General features: G+C 52.7%; 3 protein-coding genes across 3 annotated transcripts; 1 reads left to right on the forward strand and 2 right to left on the reverse strand.

Annotated features, from left to right (window-relative positions):
• Positions 1-4,102: 4,102 nt before the first annotated feature.
• Positions 4,103-8,016, reverse strand: LOC129215272 (fibrinogen-like protein 1-like protein). The gene is made up of 4 exons (XM_054848083.1): positions 8,013-8,016; positions 6,625-6,768; positions 5,607-5,669; positions 4,103-4,731 (listed from the first exon to the last, which is right to left on the reverse strand). Exons 1-4 carry the CDS (start codon positions 8,014-8,016, stop codon positions 4,103-4,105), a joined length of 840 nt encoding a protein of 279 aa, XP_054704058.1.
• A 2,720-nt stretch (positions 8,017-10,736) lies between these two features.
• LOC129214882 (fibrinogen-like protein 1-like protein) lies at positions 10,737-12,642 on the forward strand. The gene is made up of 3 exons (XM_054847138.1): positions 10,737-10,791; positions 11,425-11,535; positions 11,875-12,642. Exons 1-3 carry the CDS (start codon positions 10,788-10,790, stop codon positions 12,507-12,509), a joined length of 750 nt encoding a protein of 249 aa, XP_054703113.1. The 5' UTR covers positions 10,737-10,787; the 3' UTR covers positions 12,510-12,642.
• Positions 12,643-13,950: 1,308 nt separating this feature from the next.
• Positions 13,951-18,060, reverse strand: LOC129215273 (fibrinogen-like protein 1-like protein). Its single transcript, XM_054848084.1, has 3 exons — positions 18,057-18,060; positions 15,339-15,647; positions 13,951-15,186 (listed from the first exon to the last, which is right to left on the reverse strand). Exons 1-3 carry the CDS (start codon positions 18,058-18,060, stop codon positions 14,558-14,560), a joined length of 942 nt encoding a protein of 313 aa, XP_054704059.1. The 3' UTR covers positions 13,951-14,557.
• Positions 18,061-20,740: the final 2,680 nt, after the last annotated feature.

Here is a 20,740-nt window from a genome sequence, read left to right on the forward strand (position 1 = left end):
GGAAGCAGGAGCTACTGGTGCTTTGCTCCTAGACTGCAGCCTGTTGGCTCAGCGCTGCGCTGTGGGGGTCAGATTTAAGGTTTTAATCTTAGGACACTCCAAAGTCACAGAAGGGTTCAGGTGCCAAGGCAAGCTCTCCTTTGGTGTGGCCAAATAGCACATACGTGAGAAGGTGACCTCAAATGATCTTTGCACATTACCAGAAAGGGCTCCAGGGACTGCCTGGGAAATGCAGGGCCCAGATAAAGCACAGCATTCCTGCTAGAGACAGAGTGCTTGTAATTACAAGCAGTGAAAGTGAAATATGGCCTTAATGAGAAATAGCAGGCAAAAGAGAATGGCTTTGTCAGAATCACTGGTGGCTTTTGCTCTTAAAATCTGAAGATGTGTGACTCACCATGGGGACCTGGCCCCGTTTCTGTCTCTGCTGCTGGAAGTGCTCTCTGCTCTGCGAGCAAGGACAGCTGGGGGAGCACTGCCACTTGTCACAGCTGTGACAGTCCTGCTTGTGGTGGTGCTGCCATATCATGCCAACCGTGCATCACTTCTCTGCTTCCTCTGCCCACGAATGGGGCCAGCCTTGGCTTGCCCTGGGCGCGCGAGTGCCCATGGAGCTGCATTTATTCATCTGGGCAGGATTTCACCAGGATGCTGTGAAATGAAGGAGAGAGACAACCCACAAAAGGTGAATTTGGGAACTAGACACACAGCCCTGTTCCCCAGCAGGCAGACAGGCACAAAGAGAACTCAGCAGCCGCGTCAGGAGGCTGAGTATTCCTGCAAGCCCATGACGAGGAGACCCCAGGGATGGAGTCCCTGTGTGCAAGAGCACTACGGCAGGCAGACACAGGGCACAGAGCATCGGCATCTGCTCCTCCGAGAGCCAGTCTTCGCACAGGCATCACCTGATGTGGCGTGGGAGGAACCAGGGCCGAGGGTGCACTCGCAGGGAGGGGAAGTGCAAGCGCCAAGTGGAAGTGGGTCAGATCACAAGGGGACAGCTAAGGGAAAGTAGCGAAAGCTTTTTGGGGAAGGTAGAATATCAGTTTCTTCTCCCAAATAATTAAATCCTTTGGAAAAGGTTGGGAAACCCTAGTTTAGAGAAAGGTGATTGTATTCCCTCTGCCTGGAAAGAATTTTTCTGCTGTCTGTCCACAAAACACGATTCTTGGTGCTTTCTTCCTCAGACGGCCTTGCTCATCCCCTGTGCTCAGCCTGTGCTGACGGGCTGTCAGCGCTCCTTGCAGCAGTAGGACAGAATAACAAGCATGGAAGAGAAAGTTGCAGCCTTAGGCAATATTTCTGGGCTCTCCTTGCCTGCCACGCTTCCTTCGCTCTGGAAGCTGCCTGGCAAACCCTGGGGCAAGAGCACCCTCTGGGGACCAGGAGAAATGTAAGCAATGCGTCTCTATAGTTCTCAACTCACGTATTTTCACATTGCCTTTGCGTTTTAAGTGCATTTCGTGATGGTGGTGGGTGCTAGCTTGCTTGCCTAGAAAGAGGACCTTGCTGGAGAGGGCTAGTTTGCCACACCGCGTCTCTGATACTATGGGACAAACCATCTGGGCCCCTCTGGAGAGATCAGAAGAGATGTTGGGGCACACAGCAGCCCTGGAGTTTGTAGAAAAAGCAAGTTATCACTTGATGGAAGTCACAGTGTTTAGGGATAACAAGAGGGCACGGCACAAAAAAGACTCTTCGGCATTTAGCTAAGGACACTCACCACGAGGATGGGATACCCGATGGTATGCTCCTTCCTGTTGTGGAGGGGAACATGCTGATGGGAACGCAGCACAGGTGGGTGCTGCTGCCTCTCTGCTGCCTTCCCCCATATCAGCGGTGTATGGCGGGTGCATATCCATCGGACCCTGCAGGGGAGGGTCACTTTAATCACATATCTCCACATCTATCTCAAGGCAAGAGAGTTAATCAAAAAAAGACTTCTAAATGCAACAAGAAATTCCCAAATTTGACAGCTGAGAACATTTTATTGAAGTTATTATCTCATCTCCTACACTGAGTACTGTCTTAGTTCTGAGCTGGCAGCTGCCTCCTCTTGCCTGTCATGCACCTCATGACTCACTGCAAAGGGGGTTGAACAGGAGGTGGTAGGAGGCAGGGAGAGAAATACCACTTCAAAAGGCAGACACACAGAGCCAGTAAAACCATAGTGTAAAAAAAATCCCCCACAAGCATAACAAGATAATAAAAGATTTGTTTTCACCAATTTTTATTTGCTAGCCTGTCTTTCTCCATTTATGAGGAAGGCAGCTCTCAACTCACTGAGCCAAAGACACTCTAAAATTCACATTGTAGGCATTTTTAGCACAGTGGCTGGAAGCTGAAATGGATGGCATCTGTTGACATACTTCTTCTCTCAAAGAAGGGAACATATCAATCCTTTCAAGAAAAATGTAAATTTTTGTGGGAAACGTTGTTTTGCATTGGTGAGTTGATGGTCAGTGATGGAATTGGTGTGTCCATAGGCTTGACCCTGGCAGAGACAATACATCCTGTTCGAACACTTCTGCATCTTCTGAGCTGTAATGTTGAGTCCTGACATAAATCAATGCAAATGCTGTCTGTTCGCTTACCTGCTGATACCCGTGCCAGAGCTCTTCTGAGCTCTTCCCTCCCTTTGCTCTTTCCTGCTGGTTCAGATCTGAGTCCTTCCTCCACAAACGGGATGTCTCAGCACAGTCTTAAAATCCCTGAAGACATAAAACACCTCACATATATCACCTTTCCTGGGACATGTTAGTTATAAACTGTGCTAAGCCCGCAGCCTTTCTTTGTTAAGCCCAACTGTGTTGGGCCTGCAGCCTTCCATGTGCTTCAGCTCTTGGAATGCCCAGGCAGTGTGTTGGGGCTGCCGTTAGCAAGTCCAGGCACAGGAACAAGGGGTCACGCGGACGTTTTTGAGGGCAGGCTGCCTCCCTTCCTCACCTTCGGCTTGAGGGCTTCCAGGTCACGTCCTCCTGCCAGGGGAACATGAGGGCACCAATGGACTCATCCTGCTTCCTCCACCTGCCGCTGGTGGCTGTGGAAGTCACCCTGCTGTAAGTGCAGCAGTGCCCGCCTGCAAACCACCACACTGGCTGATAGAGCAGCACGATTCCCCGCCTGCGAGGAGCATCCTGCGGATGCCAGACGGATGGATTGAAGGACACGGGACATCTTTCCACATGGAAATTTTACAGCAGTTTGAAATCTCTTTTCAGTTTCCAAACAGCAAAGGCAGGACGGTGCCTTCCCTCCATGCTGTCAACTCTTGGAAGTCATCGTGGCCCTGGCTCAGGAGAAGAGCTCCCCAGGGCACTTAGGGATGCCAGTTGCATGGACAACAAAACCCAAAACGCACCTTTGCTGAGAAAAGTGAAAACATTTTGACATTTCCTATGCTTACGCAAAACTACTGTGTGCAAAGGCAGAAGTCTGCATGCAGTATTTCAAGTTTTATTTATGCATTGCTTTTGCCCTCCAGTCCCCAATGTCTGTCCTGCAGTAAACCTGAGCTTCAGTGGTGGAAACCTTCTACCACATTAACCTCTGTGAGCACTTCAAAGATTTGAAATAGGCTTTTACAATTGAGACAGTGTTTTGAATATAGATTTATTTGAATATTTAACAACTATTAAGCTGAAATGCAGAAGGTACAGAGTGGGAATTTGACTGTGCGCATTAATATCTTGAGCAAGATCTTCAGCAAGTGAAAATTAGGTAGTTTGCCTGAAGTTAAGGATGTAAATTAACTTATACAGCCATATAGATCCACTGGTGTTTGGCTGTTTCACATTTTATCTGGAGGACACAACAGATCTGGAAACTCCAGATTTTGCAAGATACTGTTCTGATTATTAACATAATTAAAATGATCTGACTCTGAACAAAAGGATAAAGGCACAGTTGAGGAGCAGAAGGAATCTACAGGAGGGAGAAGAAGTAGAAGATGCCTGAGTTTCTTCAGTAGCTAGGGTATGACCAACCTCAGCGGAGACCCCCCAAGGACACCAGGTTTGGTCATGACAGGTTTTGCCTTTTTCCTTCTCTTTGCAGAGCCAGAATTAGCCTCAGGCTGGACAGAAAGGAAACAAAAATGCAACTAGCAGTAGGGAGCAGGTTTGATGAGGATGGCAGAGGCTTTGCAGTTCCCGTTGCACAGGCTGCCCCACGTTATGGCCCCCTTGACGTTCAGCCGTACAGCATAACACGCCGAGTACCACCACCCGCCCCCGTAGCTGGAGGCACAGTTCCCGCTGTAAGTGTCCTGATCCAGATCTTTGGCGGAGAACTTCATGTTGTCGTGCACGGTAGAAGCACTGTTTGAGGCCATGGCATCCTCTGCTGTCCCCGAGTACGCTCCCAGCCTCAGTCGGTAGCCCTGGGACTCATCTTCCACACTGAAGAGGTTGTAGTCTGCAAACTTGGTGTTGTTTGCGGCATCCCAGATGACAAACCTGACCTGGTAGACCTTCTGCCTGGAGATCTGATGGATGTACTCAGTGCCCAGCCAGTACTCGCTGCGCACATTCCCAAAGCCGTACTTGTAAGTGCTCCAGGACTCGGCCCAGGTGATCTCCGTGCTCTGCCGGTTCCTCTGGATGACCGTCCAGCCCCCGTCCGTCACGTTCATTTCGCAGTACACCACGATGGGGTGCAGCCCGGCAGGCTGGATGACGTAAATGCCACTGGGGCTGCCAGCAGAGACCTCGCTGCAGTCCTTGGGCAAACCTGGGGCAGGAGAGAACATGGAGGACCAACAGGCACAGCAACCCCCTGGTCTGCCTGTCTGGCCTTGTGAGAGGGATTTCTAGAAAACGGGCAGATGTGGGATTTTGCCAGGGCAGTAAAAAGTCTGCTGCTGTGCTTCCTACTGTAAGTGTAAAAGCAGAAAACCTCTGTAAGGGAAATACAGTGAGAACAGCCATATATTTTGAAGGTATAAACATAGAATTTGCTGCTGTTTCTGGCTCAGGCTCTTGCTTCCTCAGCCTTTCCCAATGCTCAGATCTTTTCCTCCCTTATAATGATACAAGCTTGGCTTGTTGAGGACTCTTATTGTATAGTTATGCAGAAGCGTAAATGAACAAGTGAGCTGTTCCTGCAGCCCTGGAATTCACTGCATCCCTGCGGTCAGGAAGGAGAAAACCTCACTGGACCCTGTGGCCAGCTGTGAAACCCCAGCAAGCATTGCTTGGGGGGGCACATCCTCTGCTTGCACTGTGCAGAGCTCCACAGCAGAGAAGAGGATTTGTGGCATGTAAGTAACGGTTGCAACATCCTTGGGGATCTTGTCAGGCATGGTTCAGTGTGAAGCTATCACTAGTAACGAGGCACTTCAGGACATGGTTTAGTAGACATGGTGGTGTAGGGTTGACGATTGGACTTGATAATCTTAAAGGTCTTTTCCTTATTCTATGATTCTATGATTCAATGATTCTATGATTCTATGTCTGAGTGGCCCTGGCACGCGGTGTGGAGGAGCACACCTTCTTGCCCCCAGGCGCCAAGTCAGGTTATCCCCAGGCTCGTTGTTCACCCATCACTCTTGGACCCTTGTTGCCTACACCTCTCCCTGTTCCCTGCAGGGTGGCGGGGGCACTTACTGCTGCGCTCCATCTGCTGACGATCACTGTCTTTCCTCTGCTGCGTGTTCTCTCCATCTTCATCTGCATTGGGAAAAAACAAAAAAGTGAGACGAGCAGCCCTGTGCTGCAGCAGAGGGGTAACTCCAGCCTCCACAGGCTGTTATCTCCAGCACTAAGTGTTTTGTAGGGCACTTCAACAATTCCACTGAGCTCATTTTTCTTCCTATATGGTAGGTTTTGATTGTAAACTCTTTAAAGGGATAAGATACTAGGAAGGGTCACACTCCCCTCACTGAGCGGCTGCCTATTTGGTCCACTCAGTATTATGGCTTTACAGAGTGGCATGGAGTGGACTCTGAGTGGTGGTGATGAGTACAAGGAGATACTGCTAGAAAAGAAGGATCAAGAAGGAAACAGACTGTGTGTGGTTTCAGACCAAGATTAAACTGTTGAGTGATGGTGCTGTAAATCTGCATTGCTTCTCAGTGGTGACTGACAGGATTCTTGTGTTCGTTCAACTCATAAAGAGCTTCAGAAGAGCTGTCAGAGAGGAAAAAGAGCTCAAAGCATATAAGACAGCAATGGTCTCTTTAAAGAGAAATCACACCACCCATATTTGTAAGATAGCATTTCCCGAGACGCTCCAGTGGTGTGACGAGTTTTTTTATATCATTTAGCCATGTGCAAGCTTCAGAAAGCATTTTGGTTGGTCACTTATGCAAAATTTCTCTGAAGTTTCAGGACTACAGGTGGACTACAGATAGCAAGAGAAAAGGTCTTCCTTTGAATATCTACAGTGCTCTAGAAAGAGCTGCCACATACAGTCTTGTCAATAACAAAGAAGGCTGAACTACCAAATCTTACGATGTTTGGTTAAGATCCGCAACTGGAGTAAGATTTGATCAGGTTCCTTTTATTTCTGAGTGTGACTGCCCTTCCCCAATATTATTTGCCACACATCCCTCTCTGCAGAGAGGAGAGGGCTCCTGATGTTTGGATGAACAGAGTTTAAGGATGTAAGAGAGAAAACACATACCAGGATGGGGCTCATCTGAATGGAGATTAATGATCTCATCTAAATTTACTTTCAATCTTTCCAGGTTTTCAATGTCCAGAGCAAGAAGAGGGGCTAGCAGGGCCAGCACGGAGGCAAAGAACAGAAGATTGGAGTGACGAGCAGCTGGAGAAAGACGACACACGGTGAATCTGGAAATGCAAACCCTCTAAAAGAGAATTGGCTAACTAAATTCAGCAGAAGTTAAAATAAACTTATAGAGTAGACAAATCCACAACATTAATTATGCTTTTGCTTTACTGAGCAGCAAAAGTATAAAGAACACTTTCCAAAAACAAGCATTCTGCAAAGGCATACATCCCAAGAGAAAAAATTTCACCCAGACTTTGATGACAACCTACAGGTCTCAATTTGCATCTTCCAAGAGCAGGGTCATCTTCCTTGGCTGTGGTCTGGGCTAAAGCAAGGGGCTCTGGGTCTCAGAAGCAAGATGGTAAGCCAGCATCAGTATGCGTGTCTTGAGAAAAACATCTCCTAGTAATACAAGACAGCATGTCGATTTGTAGGTACTGCTGTTGCCTCGAGACAGGAGCTACTACTGCAGTGATAAACAAGGTACAGGGACCTGAGATCTTGGAAAGAAAGGAGCCGTTGTGGCCACAATGCTGATGGTACCCTGAGAGTCAGGGTTCACTTAATTGTCCCAGAACTGCCTCCTCCCAACAGGGCACTGGGCAGGGCTGGAAGCTGCCCACTGCACGAACGCGGCAGGAGAGCATCCTGCAGGGAGCCAGCAGCATTGACCCAGCACCAGGCCCCTGCCGTGTGTCACGAATGGGGCTCCTGCAGGGACGTGCTGAGGGTCAGTGCATCCCAGCAGGCATCTGGGCCAGGACACTCTGTGCAGGATGGTTTCTGCCAGTGTCTGAAAACCTGAGCAACTTGGCTCCTTTGGACCACACCAGGTCAGCACATTCCCCAACAATTTGTTCACAGCCAGCTCCATTTGTGTCTACAGCTTGCCCGCTCAGCTTCAGTACCTTGAAGGACTTACGAGGATGATGGGTGATTAATGCATTAATTAGCTTCTGTTCCTTTTTGGTTTTTTTTTTTTCCCAGTGCTTTGGGCTCTGGCAAAAAGTTAAATAAATGTTGCCTTTACAACATCACCCACAGCAGGACAGTTTTGCATGTAGTCAGAAATGGAGGAGAGAGTGAAGAGCGGGAGGGTCACAGAGACCTGGGGGAGTACAGCAGGAACAGGGTCATCCCACTGTCCCGAGGCCAGAAAGGGTCCGTGGGAAAAGCAGAGCTGCAGTGCAGGCGGCAGAAGCCCAGAGACAGGGATGACCAGTCACATGCAGCAGTGCCGTCCCATCCCACCCCACCCCATCCCACCCCACACTCACCCATGCTGTCTCTGCAGGGACCCTGCGGAGCAGGAGGCTGAGCAGATTTGGCTGGCAGCAGGGTGGCCAACCCTGCCCTTATATAGGGCTCGGCAGTGAGGTGGGGCTGGCTGACCCCAACTACAACACTCACACCCCGGTTGTCATCAGGGCTGGAAATTTATGGTTTGTTTACCCTCATCCGTAAGCGCCTCTGCTCACACACCAGCTGTTGCACTTCTGTGATAAGAGGTCCCAAAAGAACTTCAGCAAACAGCACCTGATGTTCACACAAAATTCTACCAAACTGACAAATGCTCCTGATAAGAACTTTTCTCGAGGTTGTTATTACTTATGGGATTTGATACCAAACCCTGTGGGGGCATCCTGTCACCTGGAGATCTCCGTTAGACATCCTTGAGGGTCTGCCTACCCTAGCATGGTGCATCACCCAAGAGGGAGCCACGCTCTCCGACACTGTACCCTGGTTCCCACGCACACCGGGGCAGCAAAGGGGCCTCGTCCCCAGCCCTGACCCCCCCATGGCGATGCAACTGCTTGGCCTGGTGCCAGCCCCCCACCGGGGACCTGCACAGGCTCTGCTGCTGCAAGGCTGGTGCTGGCTACTTGGCCCCATGCTGCCTTCATGCCCAGGTCCTTCATCCCCAGGTGGCACTGCAACCTCTGCTGTCCTCCAGGAGACCAGCAGGTGGTGGTGAACGTCCCAGCGCCAGCACACCCTGCCACCGTGCCAGCACCTCGCTGTGCCCCGCCGGCCTCTGCTCTGGGTTACTCCAAGACGAAATGACTCTCCTTTCAGTACAGCGAGGAGGACATTTTTCACCAATGGACACACCTTCTCCTGCCCTACACCAGCCCCTCGTAAAAGTTACTAGCTCCAAAATTACACATGTATTCACAGAAAAAAGGATTCTTGCCAACTGCACTTCGCAGTAATATTTGTTATGCTGTTGGACAGCAATGAGTAACTTAGACCTGATCCAAGACTGTCCTCAGCAGTTTTCTTTTAATGAAGCACCTTTATTTTTACAAGAGCTTCCCAAAGTCCCTTGATAGATAACCCAGGACTGTAGCATTTATCTTTGACACATTTCTGGCAACCACCTTTCAGAAAGATGAAAAGGGTCTTCCAGCCCTTTCAGACAGCCCCCCAAGCCACACAGGAGCAGGGCTGGCTCCCATACCCACCAGGACACCAAGGGTCGGCACCAAAGCTGAGGTGCCCAGCCATGGCTGACATCCTGGTCCGTCATCGCCTGTGACCCCAGTGAGCACTGGGCTGGCCCTGCCTGCTGTTACCCTTTGGTGCCTCCTGCCACTCGCACTCGATTGCCACAAAAGAGGTCCCTGCAGCAGGGACCCCATGGCAAGCTCTTCTTGCACTGCTGGCCTTTGGAGGAGCAGTGACAGGGCGTGGGCAGCCTCGGAGCAGCGAGTCCATGAAGCGATGGCAAGTGGAGCTGAATTACAGTGCCAGGGAGAGGAGGCAGAGGAGGGGACTGAGCCTCCTGTGTGGTGGGGGACAGGTGTCTGCCCCCTCGCTCCTCCCCTGCCTTCGCTCCCCCAGTGGGACCTGCTGCCAATGGAAGCATCACCTTCTAGAAGACAGATTGTACTGCAGCCAGACAAAGCCCCACCACTAGTGACCTGCAGGAGCACAAACCGGCCTGACGGGACTGCTGCAGCATGGGTCCAGGATGGGTGAGGACCTGCTGATGCCTCCCAAGGCACTGTGTGAAAACAGCGATTGAGAGAAGAGGGGAACAAGGAGGAGACTCCAATCCAGTCCTGAGGGTTTGCCAGAACACCCTGCGGTAGCATGTGAAACAAGTTAAGCCTCCCCTGACAGATGTGGTCCCAACAGCTGTAGCCACTGCTTGATGAGCTGGCCACGAGTGCATTTAAGATGCTCTCCCAGACAGCACCCAGCCCCGACCAGGCTGCCAGGGCGATGCCCACCCCACATGCAGTGGGGAAGAGCAGGAGGTCCGCAGAACCTTCCTGAGTGTGTTTCCTTCCACCAAGATGTGTGGGCCAAGGAAGGGAAGGGCAGGGGAAGGGGTACAGCATAGACACCCCCCCCAGCCTATTTTTGCTCAGAGCTGCCCCAAGCATCTAGAGGACAGGGATGGCCCCTAGGAAAGGCTGCTGCCTTCAGCCCTCAGCCCCTACTGATCGAGGGCAAAAAGGCATCAGTGTTTGCAGCCCAGCTCTGGGTCTGACTTCTTGGCAGCTCTCTGCAGGGAAGGAGCCTGAGACAGACCTCCGGCCATCGCACAAGTGTTGTGACATGCTGGGAGCTGGGAGCTGTTGACAAACCATCACCTGTAGGTTTTACCTTCTTTGATCTCTGGATAATACAAATCTCCTCTGTGCCCCTGATGTTCACACTCTTTCCCTTCTGTTTGCCTTTCCCCTCTCCTTTAGCTCCTTTATTGTCCTGCAACAGTTGGTAGATGCCCAAAAAGATTTAACTCCTGGGCAGGTCCAGTATATTGCAGCTGATAAATGCCTCACAGCTGGGAAGTTTGGAGTATTGTATTTTTTTCTCAGGAAAAACCCCCTTAGGGCCTCTTTGTGTAATCTTGAGCAAAGACAAGCCACCAGATGGGCACAGAATGATTAACTTTGTCCATGCAAACAGGGGAGCTGAGATCCTCATGCAGAGGAGGTGTGTACAGGGAGAGACCCAGGTATAAAGGGACAGAGGCCAGCATGGAGTTGAGAGCAGCTGGACTGACTGCTCAGGCTCCCAGCAGCCGCTCAGCAGCATCGATGGGTGAGTTGTCCTCTTCTTCATGGCTCCTTTTCTGCAATGCTCACAGCTCTGGGGGATGCAAGTAGAAAACCAAGCTAAGTGACAGCAGTGGGGGACCACGGGAGTGGGAGCTGATGGAAGTGTCCAGTGCCTGTCCCACTCCTCCCCTTTCCACCCAGCTGTTTCTTTCTAGTTCTCCGCTGCTGTTGCCACTGGGCTGTTCCCTGCACCCCTGTGAACCACGTGCTGTGCACCCGGAGCACCAGGCTTTATACACCAAAGTCATCTGCAGTGCTGTGAACTATTTGCTCTGAATGCCCTTAACACAGATTTACTTCTTTCCCATAAAAATATCCTTTTGTATCTAGACCTGTAGGAAAACAAACAAACCACATTCAGGAGAAACATGAGAAAATGTGACTGCAGGTTGCTGTCTGGTGCAGGGAAGGGGCTGATCAGGAAGGTGACAAAGCCATTTCTCACCACACTTCAGCCCTGAAGGGGCAGAGCCTGTGCCGGAGCTGCAGCTTCCACCAGCCTGGGAGCCCCCGGCTCCTGCCTGCGCCCCGTGGCTCTGCCTTCCCTGGTCCAAGCTCCCCGGGGGCTGGGGGGCTGCCCAGAGACCCCAACAGCGATGGGCACTTTCCTCCCCAGGGCTCCAGGCTGGGACACATTGGCTCCACGGGGACCTTGTCATCCTGTCTGTGGCGATGGCGATGCTTCTGCTCTGCGTGAGCCCAGCACATGCTGCCAGCTTGCAGGGCGGTGAGTACGGGTGCTGGGGGACAGTCGACGAGCGGCCAGGCTTGGGTGCAGCTGTGCCACCCATCGCTGGCATGGCCAGGCTCTGAGGTGCTGGTGCAAGTGTCCCCATGCCAGCAGCCACAGAGATAGCAGGTCTCCACATTCAGACCTAGGCTGCAAAGCGGGGTAATCCTTGCCTCTCATCACCAGTAGATAATAGACGTTTCCAACATGTTTCACTGGTTGCAGAGCGTCCAGTCAGATCCAGCATCAGCAGCACCAGCACAGCTGCCCCACAGTAACCTGCCAGCACATTCTCCAGTACAGGTCCCTCATGTCTTGCTTGATCTGATGATGCAGGGTTCCCCGCAGACTGCAGCCACCTCACCAGCAGCAGCCCCAGCGGGGTGTACGTCATCCAGCCGGCAGGGTCACCCCCACGCGTGGTGTGGTGTGACATGGACACCGAAGGCAAGGGCTGGACCGTTGTCCAGAGAAACACTTACACCACCGAAATCACGTGGAAGGAGTCCTGGACCACCTACAAGTATGGCTTCGGGAATGTGCAGGGTGATCACTGGCTGGGCACCGAGTACCTGCACCTGCTGACACAGCAGGGCACCTACAAGGTCCGCTTCATCGTGCAGAATAAGGCCAACGTCACCCATTACGCCGAGTACGACATCTTCAGGGTGGAGAGCGAGGCCAGTGGGTACCCGCTGAGGCTGGGCCGGTTCCTGGGCAGCGGGGATGACTATCTGACCAGCTATCACTCCGGGTACGGGGGCATACATGACAACATGAAGTTCAGCACGACCGACAGGGACCAGGACCAGCACAGTGGGAACTGTGCCAACAGCTACGGGGGCTGGTGGTACGACAAGTGCCAGAACGTCCTGCTCAATGGCAAGAGGTACATCTTCTGGCCAGGAACTTGCTCAAGCGGCGACTGCTCATCCTCCCTCATCCTGGTCAAACCCACAGATGTGTGCTGACTGTGCCGCAGCACCCAGCCTCCCAGGAGTTTGTGGGAGTGCCACCGTCCCCAGCTCAGTGCCCCGTTCCCATGCCTGCCAACAGCCCTGGGCCAGCCCCAGCACACGTCCTGCGCTGCCTGCAGCTCCTGCACCATCACCAGCTGAAACAGGAGCAATCGCCCGGAGCCCCGGGCACACAGGCAGCTTCACCCCGTGCCGTGGTGCTGGCCAGCCCTGGGATGCAGGCACTGGTTTGGGGTGGGCGGCCCACTCCTGTCCTGAGGAGGGGGAGACAGTGCAAGTTCCCTTCCCTGTGCAATCGGTGTATCCCTGCTTTGCTCAGGCCCTGCTCCCTCGGCCCCATACACCCCACAGCTCTGCTACCCATGGTGGGAGAAATCAGCTGCAATAAACCCTGGAGCCAGACTTTGCTGCCTTGTGTCTACCTGTTGCTGTGACACCGCGCACACACACACACACACACAGAGGAGCACTCAAGGTCCCAGGGTGGAGGAGGATGCTGGAGGGCACCATGTTCATGGGGGAGGTCCCATTTGCTGCATCCCCTGTCTGAGACTCACCCTCTCCTTGCTCTGCTCCATGCCACGGCTGGGAGAGCTGGACTCCCAGCCCCATCCTGCAGCAAGGGCTGGCGGGGGGGGGGGGAAGGCGTGTGTCAGAGTGCCTCTGAGGGACATCACGTCACCAGGAGGGGGGTTCCTGCCATGGGGGATCCATCCCTGGGGTGGTCCCTGGGGTCCCTTGTCAGCCCAAGGCTGGGGGGGTGATGCTTCAAGGCCCCAGGGGGGTGGGGAGCCCCAGGGTATTGGGGCAGCCCCACAGTCCTCAGCCTGGGCTCTCTGTGGCGGCGGGGCAGGGGCTGCAGGGGTGGCAGGGCAGGGCATCATGGCCCGTGCTTTCCCACCCTGGAGCAGGTGACATTGGGTAGCTGGGACCCCCCCCGGGCTCAGCTGGCCATGGGCAACCCATGCCTGAGTTTTGGCCGGCAGCCAGGGAGCACACGGGGCTCAGGACGGCACCTCCCCCCCGGTGAGCCAGACTCGTGTTTGCACAACCCACCCCACGGCGATGGTGCGAGCGTGCTGCAGTGGGACTGTGCCGGGACGGGCACGTGGGACTTGGAGTGGGAGCGCTGGGCACTAGTGGGAGTGCTGGGCGATGCCCTGTGCAGATGCCCAGCGTGCCAGGGTGATGCCCAGAAGGCACCAAACAGCCCCTTTCTGCTCGGGGCTGGCACGCAGCAATGCCATGCAAAGCACCGGGGCGACCTGTCCTTCCCTGAAGCTTCCCCGGCATCAAAACCTTGCAGTTTCTTTATTTAAATGTGCCATGTTTTATTAAAATTAATTCCCTGTTTGATAATTTCCCTGCAATCCCACAGATTTATTTCATAAGAAACCTGCCCTAGTACAGCTGCTCAGTCCCATATCAGCCCGCGCAAACATGCCAGAGATGCGGAGCAGGTATTTGCAGGTTGTAGGTGTTTGTTTAGACACAGGATTTTACTGGAGGCTTTAACAGCCACTGAACAGAGAACCAGTGTGGGTGAAAACACCTCTCCAGGGGTAGGTGTCCAGGCCACATCTTCCGCAAGTGGGGTTAATTCAGATTTACTAGGAAATAAGGAAACTTTATCCTTCCCTCACCCCAGCTAATGAGGGGGTGAGAGAAACCCTGAAAAGAATTATCTATAGAGCTTAGAAGGAAATGATTTATACAGCTAGGAATAAGGACTTTTTTCTTGGGCTGCTCATCCAGGCTTTATGTTTCCAAAGCACATTTTATTCTCCAGAGCAGGCATGTTTCAGAAGTACATGCTTTGCAATGTGTTAGTCTGATTATAACGCAATTAAAATAAAAACAGCTCAAAGTAGAAGAACCCAGAAAGGGAAGCAAAGAAACTCTGCAAGAGACGTGAAAGAAAAATCTTTTCTCAGCCCCAGGTGTGCCCCACTGCCACCTGCTCCGCTCCCCCCCCCAGCAAAGGGGCCCGTCGGAGCACCGGTCTGGCCACGCACCCAGTGCAGACAGGCAGTGACGCAGCCCTAGCAGTAGGTGATGGGTTTGATGAGGATGGCAGAGGCTTTGCAGTTCCCGTTGCACAGGCTGCCCCACGTTATGGCCCCCTTGACGTTCAGCCGTACAGCATAACACGCCGAGTACCACCACCCGCCCCCGTAGCTGGAGGCACAGTTCCCACTGTAAGTGTCCTGATCCAGATCTTTGGCGGAGAACTTCATGTTGTCGTGCATGGTGCTGGGACTCTTTGAGGCCATGGCATCCTCCGCTGTCCCCGAGTACGCTCCCAGCCTCAGTCGGTAGCCCTGGGACTCATCTTCCACACTGAAGAGGTTGTAGTCTGCAAACTTGGTGTTGTTTGCAGCATCCCAGATGACAAACCTGACCTGGTAGACCTTCTGCCTGGAGATCTGATGGATGTACTCAGTGCCCAGCCAGTACTCGCTGCGCACATTCCCAAAGCCGTACTTGTAAGTGCTCCAGGACTCGGCCCAGGTGATCTCCGTGCTCTGCCGGTTCCTCTGGATGACCGTCCAGCCCCCGTCCGTCACGTTCATTTCGCAGTACACCACGATGGGGTGCAGCCCGGCAGGCTGGATGACGTAAATGCCGCTGGGGCTGCCAGCAGAGACCTCGCTGCAGTCCTTGGGCAAACCTGGGGCAGGAGAGAGGCTGAGTTAATAAGACCCTGTGCAACAAGACAGAGGCGCATCCCATAGTCCTCCTGTGGCTGGTTCTGCAAGACCAAGACGTTAATGAGACCTGGATTGCCTGAGGACCACGGATCAGTGCGAACACCATCCTCACCTGCGCACACAACGCCTGCGTCCTCGCTGTGCCTGCAGTTGTGCTGTCCCCAAGCCTGCAGCGAGCACTCGCTGAGGAGCTCCTCCTCCCCATTGCAGTTAACGTCGTCCAGCCAGATAGTCCCAGATCCACTCCCAAAATAAGCATTACTTGGGGCTGATATCGCCTCTCCGCAGCCGAGCTGCCTACACACCACAGAGGCATCTCTCATGTCCCAGCTGTCATCACACACTGTTCCCCACTCATTGCGGTACCAAACCTCCACCCGTCCAGAGCACTGGTTGGAACCATTCACCAGCCGGAGCTGACCTGGAACATGGAAAACAGCAGCAGAGAGGAAATTTGGCAATGCGGGAGGATGACACCAAGGAAAGCTGGAGCTCAGATCAGGAGGTACTTTCTGGCTCAAGAAATGGAGTCCAGGCAGTGAGATGTAGGGCCTTTACACCTCTGATCGTTCTCCTGGCTGGGGAAGGAGCCTTTGTCTTCTGAAGTCTCCATTTCCAACTATTTTTGGTGTGCTGCGGCCCCAGAGACTGGGCATGGGATTGCCATGTGTTCCCTCGGCCACGTGGGCATCAGCCATCCTCTCCCGCCTCTGCAGAGGTTTCACCCTCCTGGGAGTACCCCAGGAGCAAGGCTGAGGATGAGACAAGGAATGGTGCAGCCTGGTGAATTACCCTCAGACAAGGGTATTTCACAGGACAAGACCACTTCTCTGGTTCTTAGCCATGGGACAAGGGAAATAGTTGGGGATGCTGGTGGCAGGACAATCCTTTCTTTCTTTCTTCTGCATCCTTCCCACTGACTGTCTCTGCCATCCTCCTGTGGGGCAGGGGATGTGTGGGGAGGGACAGCCTTGACCTCGGGAGGGGATCAGAGCAAACCCTCTGGACTTCTCCACACCTACACATGAGCAGAAAGGCCCGTGACTGCAAGGTCCCATGTCTGCACCCACCAGACATTTGAGGAAGGGTGGGTGACTCACGCTGTGGCAGGTGTCTCTCTTGAGGGGTGCTGGGGCTCTGCTGACAGCTCGGGGGGGAGCACCAGCTTGGAAGATGCCCTCCCTGACATCCCGCTCTGGGGTGGTCCTAGCCATGTGCTGCTGGCGGAGATGGAGACCTGCCATGTACCCACCATTCACAAACATGTTCAGAGCAGATATGGTGTTATTTAAGACAGATCGATTGAAGAGGTTTTGGCTTTGGATGCTCCTGGTGAGATGTGGGGCAGGCAGGGCCAACACACAGGCAAGGAACAGGAGGGGAGCACACGGGGCACCTGGGGGAGGAAGGGACAAGATGAGAGTCAAACAGCATCCCACCGCTGATGTAAAACACGCCATGGGGAGCTGCAGTGAGGTGAATCAGCTGCAAGTCACCCCAAACCTGTGAGGATGGCACGGGGCTGCCTTTCTGACATGAATCTTCTAGCTGGACTCTGCTGTCCCCAGGCTTCCTGGCAGAGCCCACAGTGTCCAGGAAATCCAGGAGCAAAATCAAGCAATCACAAGAGATACCTTTGCAGATCAGAAGAAACTTGACCAAAGTGTTTATCTTTAAGCACAAACTTAAACACAAAACCTTTCGGAATATTTTCTGCCCCTCCAGCTCATTACACTGCTAGATGGTATTTCTTCAGACTTTCCACTATGCTCTGGAAAATCCAAAGGAAAAAAAAATTGTAAAAAACTTGTAATCAAATAAAAATAATAATGTTATTCAACTTAATTATAATAATAGTTATCCCAATATTAAAATCTGGACATTCATTTAAAGATGGCATCACAGCTGCACCTCTGGGGATTACAGCAGCGTTGGATTGCAAAAACATCTGTAAAGGCACAATTTTTCCAATGGTGCCTCTGTTTTGGACACCCCACAGTGATGGACCCTTGATAGCAATTAGAAATCTACACTTTTCATACATCAGTAAATTCAATCTTATGTTTTTAACACACACTTAGATTTATGACTCTGCTGGGATAGAACTACAGTGCAGTGACTATCTGCTAGACGTGGACCCATCCTTTCCTCTGAACCTGCCCCTGCTCTGCCGGGACACAGAGCCACACTCCTAGGAGATGAGTTGCTGCGATGTTTTTCTTTGTTCAACATCTTCTTTGTCCCCACCAACCCATTTACATGGGAAAGACCACTCTGACCCTCCCTCTGTAGGTTTTGCCCTCCTGCTCCTGAGCACAGCCCTTCTTCAGCAGCCCATTTGCAGAGACCTGCCCTCCTTTGCCTGGACCCCGACTCTCGCTGGCACTCCCCTCGCTGTGCTGGCAGCGATGCAAGGTGCAGGAGCCCCTGTCCCTCCTGAGCGGCACAGAGACCAGGTCTGCAGGATGGCCAGCAGGTCTGCAGGATGGCCAGCAGGTCTGCATCCCTCCAGCATGACCCAGCACGGATCTGACCGCCCTCGGGTCCCTGCTCTCTGGGACAGGGTGGCACGCAGGTTCCCTCTCCCCACACCCAGCCCTTCCTGAGCTCTCCTCTGCCCGGGGAGCTGGGCTGAGGGCAGATCCAGGCACTTGCACATCCCTCTCAAACCTTCTGCCTTGCCCTGGGAGAAGCAGCATGGACCTTGAGCCTGCCCTGCTTGGCAAGTCCTCTGTCCACGGGAGGAGATGGACAGCTCTGCTGGGGGGAGGCTCTCAACACCCCCCTCCACCAGCACTGCTTCTGCCCTGCTCCCCACGCTCACACTCACCCATGCCGACTCCACAGGGACACTTGGAAGTCCAGAAAGTTACTGTAGATATGCTTTGAGTCACAAGATTTATAGCTTTGCCGTGCCAGGGGAGGAGTGCGGCTGACACTGCTGCCGCTGGTCCCGTCCAGTTCTCTTGGGGCGTGTTAATGAGCTGCCGGCAATAGGGCAGCAATCAGTGGGGGGATGTTCATCTGCTCTGATAAGAGCCCTTATCAGAACCTGAGCAAATACAGCCCAGGAGTGGCAAAGGCATCCAGGCACTTCCCATGTGTCAAGCAGGGCTTTTCCTGGGCTTGCCACCAGCGGCTGTTTGGAGACTTTTGCTGAGCTCCCTCCTGTCACCTCCACAGGTCAGAACCCTGGAGACCCAGCCTCACTCATCACACAGCTGAGCAGGGTCTGGGGTCCCTCCTGGCGGATCCATGCTGAGGTGGACAGGAGCTGGATGCAGCAAACCAGCGCCGTGGAAGACCCCAAGGATGTCCCTGCTTTCTTCCAGAGCAAACACACTGTGTGGATCAATAGCGGTCACAGGCACAAAGCAGAACCAAGCAATGGTGGCAACTGTCCATCTTGTCGCATCTGGGGCATCTGGGAACAGAGCTAAAGAGATGGGACCAGTTGAAACATGAGACTATTTCTGTCTGAGTCTCAGATGAAAGCAGGTATTGCTCCCGGGAGCACCTGGTGCTGGGAAAATCTCCTGCCTCTTCCAACTGAGGGTGCAGAGATTGCGTGGTCCACAGCATGTCCTCTGCATGGGGCAGCCATGTGCCACCAGCTGTCACCGTGTGAAGCTCCTTCTATCTACAGTACAACCTATGGTGACAAATGACACTTTTTGCCCCAGCAAGCTTTGAGCTATGGTTGCAAAAAAAAAAAAAAAAGAAAAAAAAATTTCCTAATTTTCACATTTGAAAAATGACTGAATAATATCATCAGCTGCAAAAATGTCATCCACTGACAGAGTGAAAGTTTCAGGACAGAAAGGACTTTTGCCAGCAAGGCTGAGATGACTGTGAAGGTGAAACACAAGTTGTATTGCTTGCACAGAGAAGCCCAGGTTACCTCAAGATACTTCCAGAGTTATTCTTGGGCACTAACTTGCAGCTCAGCCATTGGAACAGAGCAAACAGGGAGGTAAACAGCATTTCCAAAAAAAGTTGATAAGTGAATCAAGAAACTAGGACATTTTTTTTTCCCCATGTGCCTGTTACATGACGTTTCAAAAACATTTTATCTCATAACTCATTTCTGCGGAGAGGTGATGCTTGGACCACTACCTTGGGAGGGATGGGATGTCACCCCATTCCAGCACTTCTGTTTCATGGCAGGTCCATGTAAGTGCCACAAGTCAGCCAGAACTGCAGCGCTGGGGTGGCCACAAAGCCATGCTGAGCTCAGAGGAGCGCTGTCTGAGAAGCTGGGAGCATCTGACCCATGAAGTAGGGCATCACCAAGCAGACGATGCTCTTTCAGAGCTCTGACAGACACCATGGACCTGGGACCGTCAGTCGCTGCCATGGACCCGCACTCGCTGACCTCCCTTGCACCTCCTGAGCACACAGCCCACCCAGATGCAGCTGAAGTGGCTTCGCAACGGTGCGAAGCTGCTCTAATGCTGATGAAAAGCCCCCCCAGCAGCCACAGCCTCCCCGGCCCTCCCAGGGCACAGGTCTGGAGCGGGGCAGCCTCGGGCAGCGAGCAGGCAAGAGGCAGCTCCCACCACCGCAGGGATGCCCTCGTGTCGGCGTGGGCTTACTGAACAGCCGCTGCATGCTGCTAGCAAGCTGTTCTCCACCGTTTTTATGGACATTTGTTTCTAAGCAGATATTTCTACCTCCCCCTCCTTGACTTTTTCCTTATTGGCTTCTGGAGCATCTGCAAGATGGGAAATGTTTGTCTCCCAGCTGTGAGGGCTGAGTGGTGTTTTCTTTTCCCAGAAGAAATCTCCAAGTGCATCCTGCGTAAGGAAAACACTATTATCTATGCTGTTATGTACCTGTGCACACCCATAAAATTTTACTGTGTTGAATGTGTCACTTTTGGTGCCTATTTCCAGCATTATAAACTAGGATTAAGTTTGTTTAAAGCAAATCATAGAATCATAGGACTGTTTAGGTTGGAAAAGACCCATGAGGTCATCGAGTCCAACCATTAACCCAGCACTGCCAAGCCCACCACTAAACCACGTCCCTAAGTGCCACATCTACACATCTTTCAAACCCCTCCAGGGATGGTGACTCCACCACTTCCCTGGGCAGCCTGTTCCAATGACTGACAACCCTCTGGGTGAAGAAATTTTTCTTAATATCCAATCTAAACCTCTCCTGGAGCAATTTGAGGCCGTTTCCTCTCATCCTATCACTTGTTACTTGGGAGAAGAGACCAACACCCACCTCACTACAACCTCCTTTCAGGTAGTTGTAGAGAGCGATAAGGTCTTCCCTCAGCCTCCTCTTCTCCAGACTAAACACCTCCAGTTCCCTCAGCCGCTCCTCATCAGACTTGTGCTCCAGACCCTGCACCACTTTGTTGCCCTTCTCTGGGCACGCTCCAGCAACTCAATGTCCTCCTTGTAGTGAGGGGCCCAAAACTGAACCCAGCACTCGAGGTGCGGCCTCGCCAATGCCGAGTACAGGGGGACGGTCACTGCCCTGGTCCTGCTGGCCACACCATTT

This window comes from Grus americana, chromosome 19 (genome assembly GCF_028858705.1).
Source record: "Grus americana isolate bGruAme1 chromosome 19, bGruAme1.mat, whole genome shotgun sequence".
Classification (NCBI taxonomy): domain Eukaryota; kingdom Metazoa; phylum Chordata; class Aves; order Gruiformes; family Gruidae; genus Grus; species Grus americana.